The 17,709-nt window shown below is 38.7% G+C and overlaps 1 protein-coding gene across 3 annotated transcripts in view; it reads left to right on the top strand.

Annotated features, from left to right (window-relative positions):
* The window catches only part of SH3RF1 (SH3 domain containing ring finger 1), a 185,286-nt gene that overhangs the window by 109,419 nt on the left and 58,158 nt on the right, over window positions 1-17,709 (top strand). For all 3 annotated transcript variants that reach the window (XR_748054.2, XM_010364012.2, XM_030918796.1), the window contains exons 3-4: window positions 11,992-12,267; window positions 13,102-13,197. Coding sequence is in view for 2 of the 3 variants with exons in the window: in XM_010364012.2 (XP_010362314.1) it covers window positions 11,992-12,267; window positions 13,102-13,197 (372 nt within the window). In the remaining variant the exon portion in view is untranslated. The remainder of the gene's footprint in view (window positions 1-11,991; window positions 12,268-13,101; window positions 13,198-17,709) is intronic.

The following is a 17,709-nucleotide window of genomic DNA, read 5'->3' as shown; positions in this document are numbered from 1 at the left end:
GGATTTTCTAGTAACGCTTATTTTAGTACCACAGAATATTTACAAAGTATTTTTAAAGCGTCATTTCCAAAGGACCTAGCTACTCAGGAGGCTAAGACAGGAGGACTGCTTGAACCCAGGACGGGTCAAGGCTTCAGTGAGCCCTGATCACACCACTGCATTCCGGCCTGGTTGACCCTGTCTCAAAAGAAAAAGTCAAAAATAACAGTAAATTTTGATTAAATAAAAAATGTTTAAGTGGTTCCAAGATCTTCCTTCCTTCTCTCACCTTTAAATAAAACCAGTTTTCCATAGATGTCTGAGTTTTTATTTTTTATTATTTTTTTTAAATCAGAATCTTGCTGTGTTGCCCAGGCTGGAGTGCAGTGGTGCAGTCTCAGCTCACTGCAACCTCCGCCTTCTGGGTTCAAATGATTGTCCTGCCTCAGCGTCCCAAGTAGCTGGGACTACAGGTATGCACCACCACACCTGGCTAATTTTTGTATTTTTAGTAGAGATAGGGTTTCTCCCTGGCCAGGCTGATCTTGAACTCCTGACTTCATATGATCTGGCCGCCTCAGCCTCCCAAAGTGCTGGGATTACAGGTGTGAGCTGCTGTGCCCGGTCTGTTGTTTTTTTTTTTTAATGAAAAGACTTAATTATGTTTTAAAGACTTTGAGCCTACCCTATAGGGTTCACAGGATTGGTTTTATATCCTTGTAATAAGTTTATTTCAAAGTAAGAAGATATTTTCCTGAAGTAATTATTTAATCCTTACTATGTAAACTTCACATTTAATTGACTAGAAGGATGCTCCTTTGAAGAATAGTAACAGTAATACACAAATATTATGTATTACTTTTTTGACAGCAAAAATAAGGAGATAAAAGGCAGCTTGGTTTGTCTGACCATGGCTGAGCTTGTTTCTACTTTTCCTAATGACATTGTAGAAGGTCGTGGCAGACTTTGGAGTATTGAAGCTGGCTTGATTTGATTCTGTAGGCGAATTCATATTCTCGTTTCATTTTCTTTCCAAATGTCTCCTCTCTGCTCACTCTCTCATACCTCATCACTATCATTATTCTTGAGATTCCACTCCTAAGAAACAAAGAACAAAATCATCAAGAATAAACTTTTTCTCTCAAATGATTTAATTGCCAAAGAAATCATAGATTACTAGAGATCATCAGTCATAGTCTGTCCCGTTGCCTTTGGGCAGAACCAAATGTGTGAGACTGTTCATTTTTTTTAAAGTCTCCAGTGAAAGAGATATCATAATCCATTGCAATATTTAACAACCCTCTCTGTCAGGAAATTCCTTTATTCACCTTAAATAATGCATGCATGAGTTTAAGCCTGTATTTTTTTCTTCAGCAAATTCCAATCAGACTTACTCTCTTTGTGTAAGACCTTTGCATGGTATTTGAAGACTTATTCTAGAATAACACTGCTGTACTAATACATCTCAGTTTCTACAGCTTTTCTGTAAATATTTTCCAACACTTTTATCATCTTTATCGCTCTCTACTGAATATGCCACAGTTCTCTGTCCCTTTTGTTTATGGAATTCAGAATGTATCCTGGACATCTAGTGAGAGACTTGACTGGTGCTAATATAGGGGTCAGATTCTAGCAGTGACAGTACATTATGTACAGTCATTTCTGTTCTGTGATTTCCTTTTGGAAAAGTAGACATCTTTATGTGCATTAATCTCCATACCTCTGAACTTCAGATTTCTTGTTTTTCTCATTTTGCTGTTCTCTTGAATGCCAGTGTGGATTGTTATTCATTGTGATACTTTTGCTTTTGTTTTTGTTTTCAGGGGTAAGGTCTGACTGCAGGCTGGAGTGCAGTTGCACAATCATAGCTCATTGCAACCTAGAGTTCCTAGGCTCAAGTGATCCTTCCACTTTAGCCTCCTGAGTAGCTGGGACTATAGGCCTGTCCCACCATGCCCAGCTAATTTATTTTTAATTTTATTTAGAGACTGAGACTCACTATTTTGTCTAGGCCGGTCTCGAACTTCTAGCCTCAAGATATCCTACCATTGGCCTCCTAATGTTACCTTAATATCCTTTGGTATTGAGGCAAAATTGGTATGTGTGAATTACAGTTCTTAAGTGTGCGCTCTAATAGGTTTTGATACCTTTATACACCAGGATAACTAACACCTCAGTCAAGATATGGAATATGTTAATAGTCTCAGAAATTTCCCTCACACCTCTTCACTCATTTGCCTATCTCCTATGGGCAACTACTGTGATTTCTACCAAAATAGATTTGTTTCACCTATTTTTGAATATTTTATAAATTTAATTATATAGTATTCTTTTTTTTTCACGTGTCATTAATTCATTTTTTGAAATAGTTAAATAGGATTCCATTTATTCCCCTGTTGATGGACATTTGGATTGTTTTCAGTTTTTGGTATTATAAATAGTGCTGTGATGAGCATTTTTGTACAAATCTGGGTGTGGATATATATTTTCATTTATCTTGGGTTAATACAAGAGGGATAGATTGAAGAGTAAATGTACATATAACTTTATAAGAATTTTTCAAACAGTATTAGACCCCCCCACAAGCAATCTATGTAAATTCTAGTTGCTCCACATTTTTTAGAAAATTTTCTGTTGTCAGTCTTTAAATTTTAATCATTCTAATGAATGCATTATAATATATCATTGTGGTTTTATTTTGCAGTTGCCTGATGGTGTTGAGTAACCTTCTGTGGCTATACAAACATCTTTTCAAGATGTGTATTCACATCTTTTGCCTGTTTTTATTTTTTAATGTTATCAGTTACTTAATTAGGTTCTTAAGAAATGTAGAGCACCACTTTGTGAGGATAAATTTTGTTTGTCAGGGCAAACACAGATTACAGGTAGCCCTGGAGCTGAGGAATGGCTTTGATTTTTGTTAAGATTTATGAGTCCACAGCTTTCTGATCAACCTTGCACTGCTCATTTCTCTTTTTCCATGTCGAAGATCTCACCTTCTTGGTATCTGGGCTTCTGCAGCTGCCTCTTCTTGAAGTAAGCATCAGTAAGATGTTTTGGGATTTTTACATTACTGGTATCAATTTTGGTTGAGGTGGCAATGACAAATTTCTGGTATGTTCTTCTAGAGAAACTCGATTGAGGACCAGAGGTCTAGTCACAAGTAACCAGCCAGTAGTCAGCTGCTCCAGGAAAACCATCCTCTTGCCTCTGTGGCACCCAGTGAGGATGATCAGAATGGTTCCTGGGGTGATGCTGGCTCACAGTTTCTCACATGGTGATTGAAGGGTTTTTGCTGTGGCTCAGCAGCTTTTGAGACACAACTTTAGTGAGGATAATATCTAGGCATTTTGCGAAGTTTAACCACCCAGGTTACCACCATTCTTCTCACAACCAACTGGTTTTGTAACAGTGGCAAGAACTGTCTCCTTCTTTTTCTTTTCAACCTTACATTTAGTGGATGAGTACTTCCTCTTGTGCATGGCACTTCTGGAATACATAGCAGATGGGGAATATCTGCCAATTCCTCTAATAATATCTGCCTCTAATATCTGCCAATTCCTCTAATAGGATTTTGGCCACAGTGGGACTTCCCCTTCTTGGGGCTTTTAGCCTTGAAGTTACCCCTTTTCACCTTACTACCAGCATCAGCCTTCTTGGCTTCGGGTTTCTTCTCTTTAGTATCCAGCTTCTCAACTTTTTCACCACTATCTGGCAAGGTGGGAAAGAGCTTTTGCCTGTTTTTAAACCAAATTGTTTGTTGGTTAGTAGGAGTCATTTTAATTCTGGATTTGAGTCCTTTGTTATATATATATATATTTTTTCCCCCAATCTGTGGTTTACATTTTTATTTTCCTCACGTGTCTTTTGTTGTTTAACCTAATTTTTCAATTTTGATATAGTCAAATTTGTCAGCTTATGGTTAATTTAGGCTTTTTTTTTCCTCCCTACACATCACTAAGATAATTTATTGTTTTCCCCTATAAAACTTACAGTTTTAGCTTTTATATTTGAGTCTGGGATTCATCTTAAATTAATTTTGTATATGGTGTGAGGTAGGGGATCAAGATTCATTTCCCTCTATAACCTAGGGCTCCTTATTGTTCCGAAATAATCTTTGAAAAGACTTTATTTTCCTCAGTTGAATTGCCTTGACACTTTTGTCTAGTTGATCATGTGTGTGTAGGTCTGTTTCAATATTGCTTTAATTCTGAAACTATGGACTATCTTTTACATTTAACCTTATGTTTCAATTATATGAGCATCTTATATGAGTTCCCAGAGACACATAAATACATGTTTGTATATATTTTGCAATTTGTGTAAAGCTGTTGAGCCTGTCAGTAGAATCGTCTTTTTAGTTGCTTTTCCTTTAGATGTGTTCTTTTTCCACTTACCCATCCACACCTTACCACTCAGTCCACTGGAGATAACTATTGTTCTTTATTTATTCAGCAAGAATTTTTCACAGACACTGAAGTAGGTACTCATGATACAAAGATGCATAACACGTAGTCCCAGGTCTCCAGGAGGTTACAGTCTAGCCGAAAGAAATAGGTTGTAAACTGAGTGAGATAAGGGCTGTGATAACAGTATTCATAAGGCACCCTAGGTGTACATAAAAAGAGCAGCACCTTCTCCAGACTTGGGTAGGGGAAGTCTGGGAGAAGCTTCCCCAAGAAGGCAATGCCTGGGCTGGGTCCTGATGGACAAGTAGTGACTTTCACATCTGGGAAATAGAGACTGTCCTTTTGACCCACGCAAGAATCAGATCATTGATCTTGGCCTTATTTACACCTGATTCCAAACAACAAAAGCAGTCATCCTAGGCAGACATAAAAATCCAAATGAAAGAAATGCAGCATAATTATCAGGCACATGATGCATATACAAGGTAGGGAGGTGGAGGGAGAAATGGACAGTTCTTGATGAATATTGGTGGAGGAGAGATGGCATGTATGAAGTTGGAGGTGTTGACAGCAGACTGGATTGCTTGCTGAGGGTGGAAAATATGAGGTAGAACGGACAATCCAAATGGAGGGCCATAAACTCATGATTTAGATCATTAATGTGATTTAAGAGGTAATTGGGAACTATCTCAGATTGTAAAGACATAGGTGATATGGACAAAACCGTGTTTCAGGAATTATCCTTGTTATTGTGGTTATAGTTTGCTGGTTTTCATCCTACCTCTCTAGTTTCCTGTATCTCTCTTTTTTCTGCCTCCTAAATATAGGTATTTACTAAGCAATGCCCCATAGCCCACTTTTCCTGCAACACTGTCTTTTAAACATGCTCCTGAGTGCCCCCTCAGGTTCTCCTGTATTTGTAGGAGAGGAAAATCCAGGAGGTGGGACAAAGGGATTTCAGTTTGTTCTCTCTGTTTTAGTTTCTAGAAAAAAACATTTAATGAAGAGTCTAATAGCATTTTTTCATTTTTAAGTTTGGAAAACTCTGTTCGTCATTTTTTTTTTTTTTCTGGGTGTTTGAATATACTCTTGACTTCAGCTAAGTTCATTATGCAAGTGATTAATTAATGATGAGAGTGCAGCCCAGGGAAATTGGTAAGAAAGCTGCTTTATCTACTCTCCTTTATCTCTAGTTTTTTTCTTTTTCTCTCCCTCTACGTTGCCCCTGAAACCATTAATGCTCCCCCCCTCCCAAAACAGCAAGACTGCTGGAAACTATAATTGACTGATTGCTGTTTGGTCAAGAGCTGAGTGAGACACTCCATTAGGGTTAGTGGATTGGATTGCAGGAGCTGACTAAGGAGAGGATGGAGGGTGCGGAGTCCATAGCTGAGCATGAGCAGGGCAGCAGACAGCACAGAGTATGTGCTGAGGAGCCACCAAACACTAAAAAAGCCCAAAGGCTGGCCTTGGTCAGCCCACATTCTAGAGCTAGCATGGAACTGGAACCAGGTCTGGAATAAGGAGGGAGGCTGGCTGGCTGCAGAGTCTACTTCTGGAGAAAGCTGAAGAAAATGAGTATGCAAGAAAAGGGGACACTGGGATAGTAGAATAAGGGCAAAAAGAATACATGTGAATGAAGAAACATGTTTTGTCTTCATTTCTGTTTATTTGCAGCTGCCATCCTCAAAGTGCTGGTAGATTTGATTAAGGTTAGTATGATTAGAAAATTTTATGTGGTGAATTTGGGGTAGGTAGGAGGTAGAAGATTAAGAAAATGATTGTCAGATAAAAATTCCCCAGCACAGTGCTTTCCAGAAATAAATGTTAAAGGAAAGAACAAATGAAAGCTGGACGATTGTGGAATTATGGGATTCTCAGTCCCTTCTGATGTTACTTTGGAAGAATAAAACTTTTAATATTCGTCTTGGCCGTCATTGAAGTTGAAATATTTCAAGTGATGGGCAAATCATATTTGAGTGATTTGTCTGACGTAGATATCTTGAGAACAATACTTAGGAGTTATTAATTGTTAAAGAATCAATATTTTCATGAAATACTATTATATCTTGACAGATATTTTACTTTGTAGGGAAAAGCCAACATGTTTTTTGTTATATGAAAGACATTCTTTTTTTTTTTTTTTTTGCTTTTTTTTTCTGGGATGGAGTCTCACTCTGTTGCCCAGGCTGGAGTGCAGCGGTGCCATCTTGGCTCACTGCAACCTCTGCCTCCTGCCTCAACCTCCCAAGTAGCTGGGACTGTAGGCGCATGCTAATTTTTGTACTTTTTATAGAGATGAGTTTTGCCATGTCATCCAGGCTGGTCTTGAACTCCCTAGACTCAAGTGATCCACCGGCCTCAGCCTCCCAAAGTGCTGGGATTACAGGTGTGAGGCTACTGTGCCTGGCCCAAAAGACACTTTTTAAAAATTGTTTCTTCCACCCATTTTTGTACTTTCTGTGTGTGGTACTTTCTATTACTGTGATTTCTTTGTGCCTCAATTCTTTCTGGAAAGTTTCTGAAAGTCAAGTTAAAATCAGCCAGAGTTGATGCCAATTTAGATGTAACTGAGTTATTAAATTATACACATTTTATAGCTGTTCCCACTACAAGAGTATCTTCTAGATTTTCTTTTTAGTAGGTCATTGAATCTTTTTTACTTTATGGAGCAGTAAGAAATGCATGAAGGAATTTGAATTTAGAGAGGCTGTCTTGCATGTACATCTGGGTATTGGCATTTAGAGTCTATAAAATAAATTGGCAGTGAATGTTTTATTTACCTGTTAGAATCTCAGATCATCAAAGTAGCATTTTGCTAGATATATTGGAATAAAGCTGATGGTATGGAAATGGAAGTCTAAAGCATTTAATCAAAAATATTTATATGCAGATCACATGAGGATTTTAATATCTTAAAAGACAACCTGTATGTATGATTTGGAAACAAAAATTATTTGAAATGTAAAGCTGGCCCACTATCATAGTTGTTTTTTTAATGAACAATATAGTAGATGTTTATCGAAATGTATTTTAGATGCAGAAGTATTTTAACAGTTTCCCTGTCTAAATTGCCAAGCTTTTTGATAAAGCTGGCAGTGTGAATGACAGCCGCAAACCCAAGGTTAGACTGCAGAGTCGGTTTCTCTTTGGCTGTCTCTCCTTTTAAACCTCCCTTTCATGTGTAGCCAAGTGAAAGTCTCCAAGTGAAATGTAAGCTCTGTGGATCCTTGGGGGCCTTGGCCTGATGAGAGGATACAGAAGAAAAGCAGCAGTTTGGAAAGCCTGCAGAAGGCTTGGAGGGCAGAGGGCCCAGTGATGACATGACTCTCAGACCTTTCAAAGGAGATGAATGAGAGGGCAGTGCCTCCATGGGCTCCGGACATATTTTATCCACAGAGTAGTCCTAGGCTATCAAACCAATTGTTTTGGCTTTATCTTTCAGATGTTGCAAAAGGAAAAATGTGCTCTTTTATTGCTTTTCCAAGTCGTTTAACCGTTTATCCTTAATCATCTGCAGTCTGTGTGGGAATAAGTCTTTCAAAGATCACTGAACTTTGCTTGATTTAAAATCAGAATAGAATTCATTTTATTTAATGTGAGAAACCTTCTTTTCAGAAACTTGACCCAAACTGGCTTTCTAGCCTCATAGAATTTAATTGAAAAAGAATACCATAGAAAAACACAGCCAGATGCACAAATGTTTGTTGATGGGTTAGATTGTCGTAAGCTTTATGAGTCTTTGTGGTTACTGATCATTGAAACAATTTTAGCAGTCAAGATTTAGCAAGTGGGGATGAATTAATGAATTTTAAGTTGCATCACGGAAATGTAACCCTAGGCTAACCATAATGTTATCATAGTAAGCTTTCTCCTTGCCACTGGTCTATTAGAATACTTGATGATTTTAGGAACAAGTAATAGATTTGTTTTGTGGAAAAGTTAATAAGTCCATTAGGCCACTGGTGTGTGGAAGTGATCTGTAAAGAAATAAATTCTTTCAGTTCCCACATCAGCATATCACAAAAGAACCATATTGTGGGTCGTTTGGAATTTTACAGATCTCTTCAAGGAGCGGTTCAGAATGGTTTCTAAGAGTGCTAAATCTGTATCTTGGTGCATGGGTTTGGCTGGCATGGATTTGGACAGAGTGGGCCAAACAGAGCTAATTGAGGTGGTGAAAAAAACAGGCCGTAATGGTGAATAGAGTTATTTGTCACTGAGTTTGTAATGGGATTTTCAATTAATTCATGCAGGCTTCCAATGCCTTACATTAACCCTGTCAAGATGAACTACAGCCACATCTAAAATGCCATCCCCTATTAAACGGTGCATGTCAGTGAATTTGTAATTTCTTCTGTTCAACCAGAAGAGGAATGGATTCTACTCAGAAAACAAATGTGTGCTTCAGAAATGCACATTTCAAAATCCTGAACACTTCCTAGGAGGAACATTCGTTGCATTGTTATATAGTGAATATGTATTAAAAATGTAATTGCTATGTGAATTCATCTGAAAGGGAAAGCATCCAGCTGTGGAGAGACAAATACATTGTCAGGTGCCCCATTTCACTGGTAAAGAGGCTTTTTATACTGGGTAATGATGATGATGACAATGATGATGGTTCACACATGTAGCACGTACTGGGTCATTTAAGGTGTGGCTTATATACATGAATTCGCTAAATCCTCACAACAACCCAAATGAAGAAAGAGGCACAGAGAGTTAACCTGGCCCAAATCACACAGCTAGTAAGTGGGATTCACACCCTGCAATCTGGCTCTGGAGTTTGTGCTTCCAGCCAGTACCCTATACTGCCTGATCAGAGTCTCTTTAGCTATTGTACAAGAGTTTTAGTACAGTACTTGCCAGTTCTCGCTCTCTCTCTCTCTCTCTCTCTCTCTCTCTCTCTCGATTGCTGTGTTTTACTATTATTTCCTCAAACCTATTTTTGGAAATATTGTTGAGTTGTGATAACTAGCCTTGAAGAAATACATAATATAGTGGAGAATATAATGAGGCATCTGTGAGGGTAGAGAAAAATTAGAATTCTTCTTTCCCCAGAGTTGGACACTAATGTAATGTGACCAAAGTACACAGCGTTGTGAATGACCAGAGTTCCTGGTGGGCATTTCCTTTCTGGGCACAGCAGAATTGCTTACAAGAGTAGGTCAAGGCAGGGTGACAGGAGTGACGCCATTAGAGGCCAGATCTTAAGACAGAGTCTGAAAGTCAGAGGTCACAGGAGGGTGTCATTACTCCTGGAAGGCTCAACCTGTCTTCCCAGGACATTGGCCTCTCAAGGAAGTTCTAACTAAGCAACTACAGCATCGCATGGACTAAGCCAAGGCAAGATGATTGCCAATAGCATTTTGAGAGCAATAATTAATATTCCTAAACAAATGTTTAGCAAAAGCAATTTGGCTTATAGGTAGTCCAGACTCTAAGTCTCTAAGTAGAAACCAAACTAATTTTTGAAAACTGTGTTATGAAGTTCTGTTGCCATTAAGGGTATAAAACTTTGATCCACTTTTTACAGGTTGGGGGGCAGACAATGATATAAGTAATGCTAACTATATTGCTCTACTTCATTGGAAACATTAAACTTAAAAAAAATATTCAACTAGTTGAGGCCTGTGCTGTGCACATAGCTGTCTGCCTGCCTGCCCACTTCATGTCCATTTTCCACACTACTGCCAGACTGATCTGTCCGATACATGGGACTTAAGTCTATTTGTGCATTAAACACGTGAGTGACTTATCATTGCCAGAAGAACGTAGCAATCAAAACTCTTTCATATGTTTTACAAGACCCTCCATAAACTGGCCTCTGCCTGCCTCTCCTTTACATTGCCATAATTCTTATCCAGGAATACTGCATTCTTTATGCTCCCCAGTCCCTCTGCACATATGACTTCTTACCTCTAGGTCTTTGCTGGTGCTGTCCCCTCTGCCTGGAATGCCCTCACTTTTCTCTTTCATTCATTTACTCCAACCTTGATCTCACTCCAACCTTGACAACTAATTCCTGTGCATCCTTTAAGTCTTGGCTCATGTGTCACTTCCTCCAGGAAGTGTTTCATTTTCCTACTCACCAAACACCAGAGACCTATGTTCTTTGTCCCCATAAATGGTGTGCATATCTTTATCATTACATTTATTACACTGTATTATTATAGTTATTACTAACATTCTTTAAGAAAAGAACTGTCTTATTCTTCTTTAAGTCGTCAGCGCTAGCACATTGCCTGGTAAAAAGTAAAAGCTTGGGCCGGGTGCGATGGCTTATGCCTGTAATCCCAGCACTTTGGAAGGCTGAGGTGGGTGGATCATTTGAGGTCAGGAGTTTGAGACCAGCCTGGCCAACATGGTGAGACCCCCATCTGTACTAAAAATGCAAAAATGAGCCAGGCGTGGTGGTGCATGCCTGCAATCCCAGCTACTTGGAAGGCTGAGGCGTTAAGATCACGTGAACGCCGGAGGCGGAGGTTGCAGTGAGCCGAGATTGTACCACTGCACTCCAGCCTGGGCGACAGAGCAAGACTTTGTCTAAAAAAAAAAGTAAAAGTTTGATAAATGTTTTCTGGATGAGTGAATAAATAAAGACTCCAAAAGCAGGAGCCCTGTAATCTTGTTCAGGGAATTATTATAGACATGTTGGATGCCACTTATCTCCTGAATCAATGATAGGCAACAGCGCCCAGAGAGGTCAAAGATCTTAAAGTGACAACTGATGCTCAAGATTGGGCACCCCCAATACCATTGAAAAATATCATATTAATCAGTTGATGACTAAATTGCACTGGTGGTTATGCACACAATTTTAAACTTGTCATTTAAAACAGTAATGCCATGCAGGAATATTAAATTTCTCATCTCTTAGCTTATTGGCCTAATAATGTGCTCTCTTCCAGGAAAGAGCAAAGTTGAATGATTTTAGACTGTAAAAGACCATAGGTCTATGCAGTTACAGATTATAAACGTTGGGAGGGCAGAGACTGTGACTGTCTCACTCACTGCTGTATCCAGACTCATGCACAGAGTAGACCCTCATTAAATACTCGTTGAGCTTATGAAAGAGTAAGACCTACTGCCCACATTAAAAGCAATATCAGGAAGAGATTTGCCCAAAAGCCAAACTCTGATTTTTATCAACCAAGCTTAAAAGCAGTTAGTAAATTAATAAATTTGGTTGAAATTTTCCCCCTCAGTGTTTATCATTTATCCTGATGAATAAAGTAGTTAATGTAGGAAGTTAAGCTTGTTTTTTATGAGTTCTTGAGAGGCAGACCTGGCAGTCATGCTTTCATATACTGACAACCTCGAAGAAACAAGGCACAACGCCCACTAAGTTAAACTTAAGAATAAAAGCCTAAATCATGGCTGGTGCGTGGGTGTCGTACTGTTCTTATGTCACTATGGACAATTGTTTTGTGTTTTCTATTTATTGATAACACATATATATTGTTTTTGTATGAGATGTTCTTTAAGGGGTACAGTGTGGATTTGACCTTGACTTTAAAACAGTGACAATGCAGCTATATTTTCAGAGACATTTTAGGACCATTATTTTATAAAAATTCATCCCTCTTTTTTTTTAAAGGGTATACCTCAGTTACCATGTGCCAAAGCATTATACAACTACGAAGGAAAAGAGCCTGGAGACCTTAAATTCAGCAAAGGTGACATCATCATTTTACGAAGACAAGTGGATGAAAATTGGTACCATGGGGAAGTCAATGGAATCCATGGCTTTTTCCCCACCAACTTTGTGCAGATTATTAAACCATTACCTCAGCCCCCACCTCAGTGCAAAGCACTTTATGACTTTGAAGTGAAAGACAAGGAAGCAGACAAAGATTGCCTTCCATTTGCAAAGGTAAAGGTAGAATGCGCTTGTTTTCTGTTTGCCAGCTCTACCTCTGTACCCAGATACATAGAAATATAGCTTGTGTTGCCTTTTGCAAAAAAAATACAATAGTTTTGTGTGAACTATCTCACCATGCTTCTGAAAACGCCTAGAAGCAGTCTTTAAGTCACAAGGAAGGTAATTTTATGCACAGACTTCTTATAGGAAAGATTATTTTGGTTGATGCTCTATGTGGTATCATTTTCATATTTAGAGTCTGAATTTGTTTCTAAGCCACTTTAAAGGGTGTATGCACCACTCAGGGATTTTAAAGTACTGAATTATGAATAACAAAATGAAATGTCATTACTTTCATATTTTATATGTAAATTTCTTTGCCTAAAAGCATACAGGAATATATCTGCCGAATTGATAAAATGGTTTGGAGTTTTAAGCAGAATATTATGATTTTTATGGAGAAAAGCGGTAGGATGTACATTTGAGTAGGCATTTGGTTTATTTTCAGAAAATGAGAAGCATCTGAGAATCAATCTAAAACAGAAGCTCAGGAGGCTAGGGTAGGTATCATTCGAGGTTGCAATTTGTAGATCTTAACAAAGTTAGTGGCCAGCTCCCTTGCATAGAAGTTCGTAGCTTTATAACAGTTGGAAAGGACACCAGGTGGGCTGGTAGCTACCATTTAATTCATTAAAACATTTAATCCATGTACTAAAGATATGTCATAGCATTTTTATTCTTGTACTCTTTAAAACATGAGTCTCTTTATTGAAAAGGAAAATTAAATGATAAGCTTAATGGTACAGCTTAATGATCAGGTAGATTAATGATTTGCTGTTTCTTCAGGATGATGTTCTGACTGTGATCCGAAGAGTGGATGAAAACTGGGCTGAAGGAATGCTGGCAGACAAAATAGGAATATTTCCAATTTCATATGTTGAGGTAAGTTAATCTGTAGAAACTTGAACTGTGTTAATATTCAGCTTACTAAATAAATCTTAATTATGCAATTTGAGTATTAAGAAGTCCTCACAACAAAAAGCACCAGGAATGCCCTGTTACAGATCACTGGACAGATCAGGAAGAATTCCTCCATCCTATCCAACAATTATTGAAGACAGTGAGATACTTGAAACTCTTTACTTTTTCTCCCTGCTAAAAGCATTCCTATGTCTTGTTAAATGTCACTATATGCTTATTGTCAGTCACCTACACTATTTCCTGTTTATTCCATTTGCTGGCTTTGGTGGGAGTAGAAAGCTGATAAAGTTCTTAAGTAAGATGGAGATAAGTGTATTTGTTTATTTTTTACTTACTTCTTTGGTTACTTGCAGCATCAACAGAACCAGAATAGTGATTTGCAAAGTAGGGCTTCAGTAAACATTTGTTAAATAAGTCAATGAATCTTCCTCCATCCCATCCCAGCAACTACTTAGCCCCCTTTCTCTTTTTAAATCAGCTTTGCTTGGAAAGCTTGTGGCCAAGCTTGACATAGTAAAGTCTTTTTAGAGAGTATGTATAGTCACATAGTTGTATTACTTTAAAGAATAATACAAGCAGAACATAAACAAAGGAGTTACAATTCATAGTAAACTTTCATTATATCATATATCATAAACTAAATGTCCTTTGGGAATAAGAATTTCTTGCTGAAAATAAAATCGAAGCATTTTCAAAGAATGTATAATGGCCCAGACAAACCATTCAAGGTTAGTTGAGTCCATGGAAGGCTTCTGGTAAGAAGTAAGGTCTTAGTAGATATCTGTGTGATGGATAAATAGGGGTTAACCAAGAGAAATGGAAAAGGTATATTTTATGGCAGAACATCCAGACAGGGAGACCAGTATGTGCAAAAGCCAAAAAGTAAGAGAGAGCACAAGATTGTTTGGGGAATTGAAAGTAATCTGGTTGTTTAAAATATCAAAGCACGTATCTTAAGCATGTAAAAATGAAAAACCACTGTCACTTATTTTGCAATCTTTTTATCTGAGGAGGCATTTGTTTTGGCATGAAAACTAAAATGACAAGCTGTATCATTGTAGCCAGCACTCAGTTTCCTCCACAGAGAGTGAGATTGCCAACGTTTTCATAGAAAATCAATTTGACTACCGTATAGCCATGGGAAAGTAAGTCAAACCATGTATGAGTCCTGAATTTTATCCATACCCTTCAGATGTTCCTGTTTATTGAAATATTTTTTCCTCCTTTGAAAGCAAACAACAGAAAAAAACCAAACAACCCTTAACTCACAGGCAGTCCTTCCTGTACATTATGAATATATTCTAACTGTGGATCATGGAAAACTACAAGCACTTCCAAGTGTTTGAATAGTTACACTGAAGAGCATGGGTAAGCACAGGATTAATAATGAAAACCTGTCTTTACTTGTTAGCTGTTATCAGTATTACATGCTGATACTTGGTTTGTGATACATGAAAAGGGATTACTATATTTTTGTTATTGGGCGAGTATAGAATTGTGCAGATAGGCATAAAAGATCCACCCATGGCAAATCCAGAGTCACTTCAAGTCACTTGACTCATTAGGATTATTTATTCTGACTTAAGTTGGAAAGATAAACTTCTGCCCAAGTGGAAAGTATTTTCATTCTTCTGCTTCTTTTCTTTCAAATGAACATTTTCCTCACTTGAACCAGAATCTTGCCATTTGAGATGTGGTAAACAAGTTGTCTATCTTTAGGAGCCTATGAACATTTCTTTGATGTCAAGCCATCAGATTGAACTTCCTGGTAGGGAGCAGAGCATCTAGGGATTAGTGACACCTGGTTTAGCCCTTAGGGGAATAAAGTGGAGGCAGATTTCAATCGCAACCTACTGAAATTCAACTATTTCAATAATGTCGATTGTCTTACAGGGCATTCTTAGCTGTGGTAAAGCAAACTATAGGAATAAAAAACTGGGGCTTTTTCTTAAGTAATGGTCTTTCTCTAGCTCTGTAAACCTATTCATATTTGCCCCCACTTCAGGGGCCAGACAATCCCAGTATAAAAACAAGCTGCACCACAAAAATTGGTAAATAATTCTCTTATATCTTATAAATAGACATTTAAGTCTCCATCAGTGTTAGGTATTTTACTTTTTTTGTACAGTCCTGCCAAAAACTCTTATCTCCCAGAAGTTTTGAGAAGATTGAATGAGATGATGTATCTCCAAGGGTCTGACACCACTATGTCTTATGCATAGTGGTTTGGAGCTCAGATTGGACCATCACGCAGAGGGTACCAGAGCATGGTAATAATCAAACAAAAGAACCTAACTAGCATGTGTAATGAGAGAAGCTGAAACTCCCCCTCGACTCCTGCTGGCTGACTTAGGTAATGGATATGCCCAAGGAACTCGCCTGTGGCAGAAAGTCTGCACGGGATGGGCCGGGTAGGATTGTGGGCCTGGAGTAGAATCTCTGGGTCAGAGGTTCAGATGTGGAGCTGTGGAATTAGGAGGGAAGGTAAACTGTAAGGAGCTGAGCGCTGGAGATGGCTAAAGAGAGGATTGAGGTGGTGAGAAATGCTACTGGAATAGTTTGCCCTCCCTTCCTGTCCTCAACTATCTTTTTCTTTCTCAATGTCCTGTAACTATGGACTGTGATCTCCACATGCACTGGAATAAGGTGATAAAATAGTGGTTGGTGTATAGTGACTTGGAAACAAATCTACTTTTTTTTTTTTTTTTTTTTTTTTTTTTTTTTTTTTTGAGACAGAGTTGTGCTTTTGTTGCCCAGGCTGGAGTGCAATGGCATGATCTTGGCTCACTACAACCTCTGCCTTCCAGGTTCAAGCAATTCTCCTGCCTCAGCCTCCCAAGTGGCTGGAATTATAGGCATGCGCCACCATGCCCGGCTAATTTTGTATTTTTAGTAGAGACGGGGTTTCACCATGTTGGTCAGACTGGTCTCGAACTCCTGACCTTATATGATCCTCCTGCCACTGTCTCCCAAAGTGCTGATATTATGGGCGTGAGCCACCATGACTGGCCAAATTTTTTAATAATGCAAAAACACTTTGCTTATTAAAGTAGAACACAGAATTCTTCAAGGCTTGAATGGAGGAGAGTCTGGTTGGGAGAAGTGAGTAGGGGAAAGAATGGCTATATAAATGGCCCTGGATTCTTTTTTGTTTTGTTTTGTTTTTTTTTTTTTTTTGAGGCGGAGTCTCGCTCTGTCGCCCGGACTGGAGTGCAGTGGCCGGATCTCAGCTCACTGCAAGCTCCGCCTCCCGGGTTCACGCCATTCTCCTGCCTCAGCCTCCCGAGTAGCTGGGACTACAGGAGCCCGCCACCTCGCCCGGCTAGTTTTTGTATTTTTAGTAGAGACGGGGTTTCACTGTGTTAGCCAGGATGGTCTCGATCTCCTGACCTTGTGATCCGCCCGTCTCGGCCTCCCAAAGTGCTGGGATTACAGGCTTGAGCCACCGCGCCCGGCCAATGGCCCTGGATTCTATGCCTTGGAGTCCTTGTTGAGCTCTTAAGATAAGGGTAAGGGTTCTCTTGCTTTGATCACATTCACCCTTCCCCTCTGGAGATTCTTTCAGACCTCTATTTGGTCGAGCCTTAGAGGTTATGGGTTCTATTCAGTTTAGACAGGCCCTTTCTTCACTTGTGTAAGCTGGAAAATAGTAAAGGTTAAAAGCAGTTCTTGAAGACACCATGCCAGGATATGTATAAAAGGGTGTATTTTTTAAGGACTGAGTACAGTTTTAAAGTAAAAATTTTTAATCTGCTTCTTTCTTTGTTCAAAAACACTAGTTTTCTATAAAATAGAAGGAAAGATTTTTAACCCCATTAATTCGGAGCTGACTCATTCATTCAAGTTTGGATGATATGATTCTTAGCAAGCAAAATATTTGAATGAAATAAGTGCTGAATATGGAATTTTGGATGCTTCCCAAACATAATTGTGTATTGTAGGCTTATAGTGAACTATAAATTTTTATTAAGTTTCTCATTTTATTTTGATTCCTACTCATTTGTTTGAAATATCACCCACTCAGTTTTTCAACACCAAAAAAGTTATTTAGCAACTTTCTCTTCTGCTATAGATGATGAAAGGTAATGTGCAGAAGTCCTGAAGTTGGAGTGGCCTCACAGACAACTGTTCTTACTTGGTAGTTACTGCCAGAAACAAGGACTGCATTTCTTATTGGTTTAGATCTTGTGTCAGCTGTCACTTCTTCTGACAGACTTTCTCTCACATCATCTAGGGGAGTGCCTCCTCTTTACCTCTTTACTTACTTTACCCCAAACACATACTGGTGCCATAGTGGGAGAAAGCTTGGACTCTGGAGCCAGATGGCCAGGATTCAAGTCTTGACTCTACTACTAATTATCTGAGAGACTTTGGGCCTGGCTCTTCATTTGTAAAATAATAAGTTCCAGTGATACTTAAGAATAGTGCCTGGTACCAGCAAGAGCACTTTCAGTGATGGCTGTAATTATTATC

Source organism: Rhinopithecus roxellana, chromosome 2 (assembly GCF_007565055.1).
Source record: "Rhinopithecus roxellana isolate Shanxi Qingling chromosome 2, ASM756505v1, whole genome shotgun sequence".
NCBI lineage: Eukaryota > Metazoa > Chordata > Mammalia > Primates > Cercopithecidae > Rhinopithecus > Rhinopithecus roxellana.
This window is presented reverse-complemented; position numbering and strand designations above follow the sequence as displayed.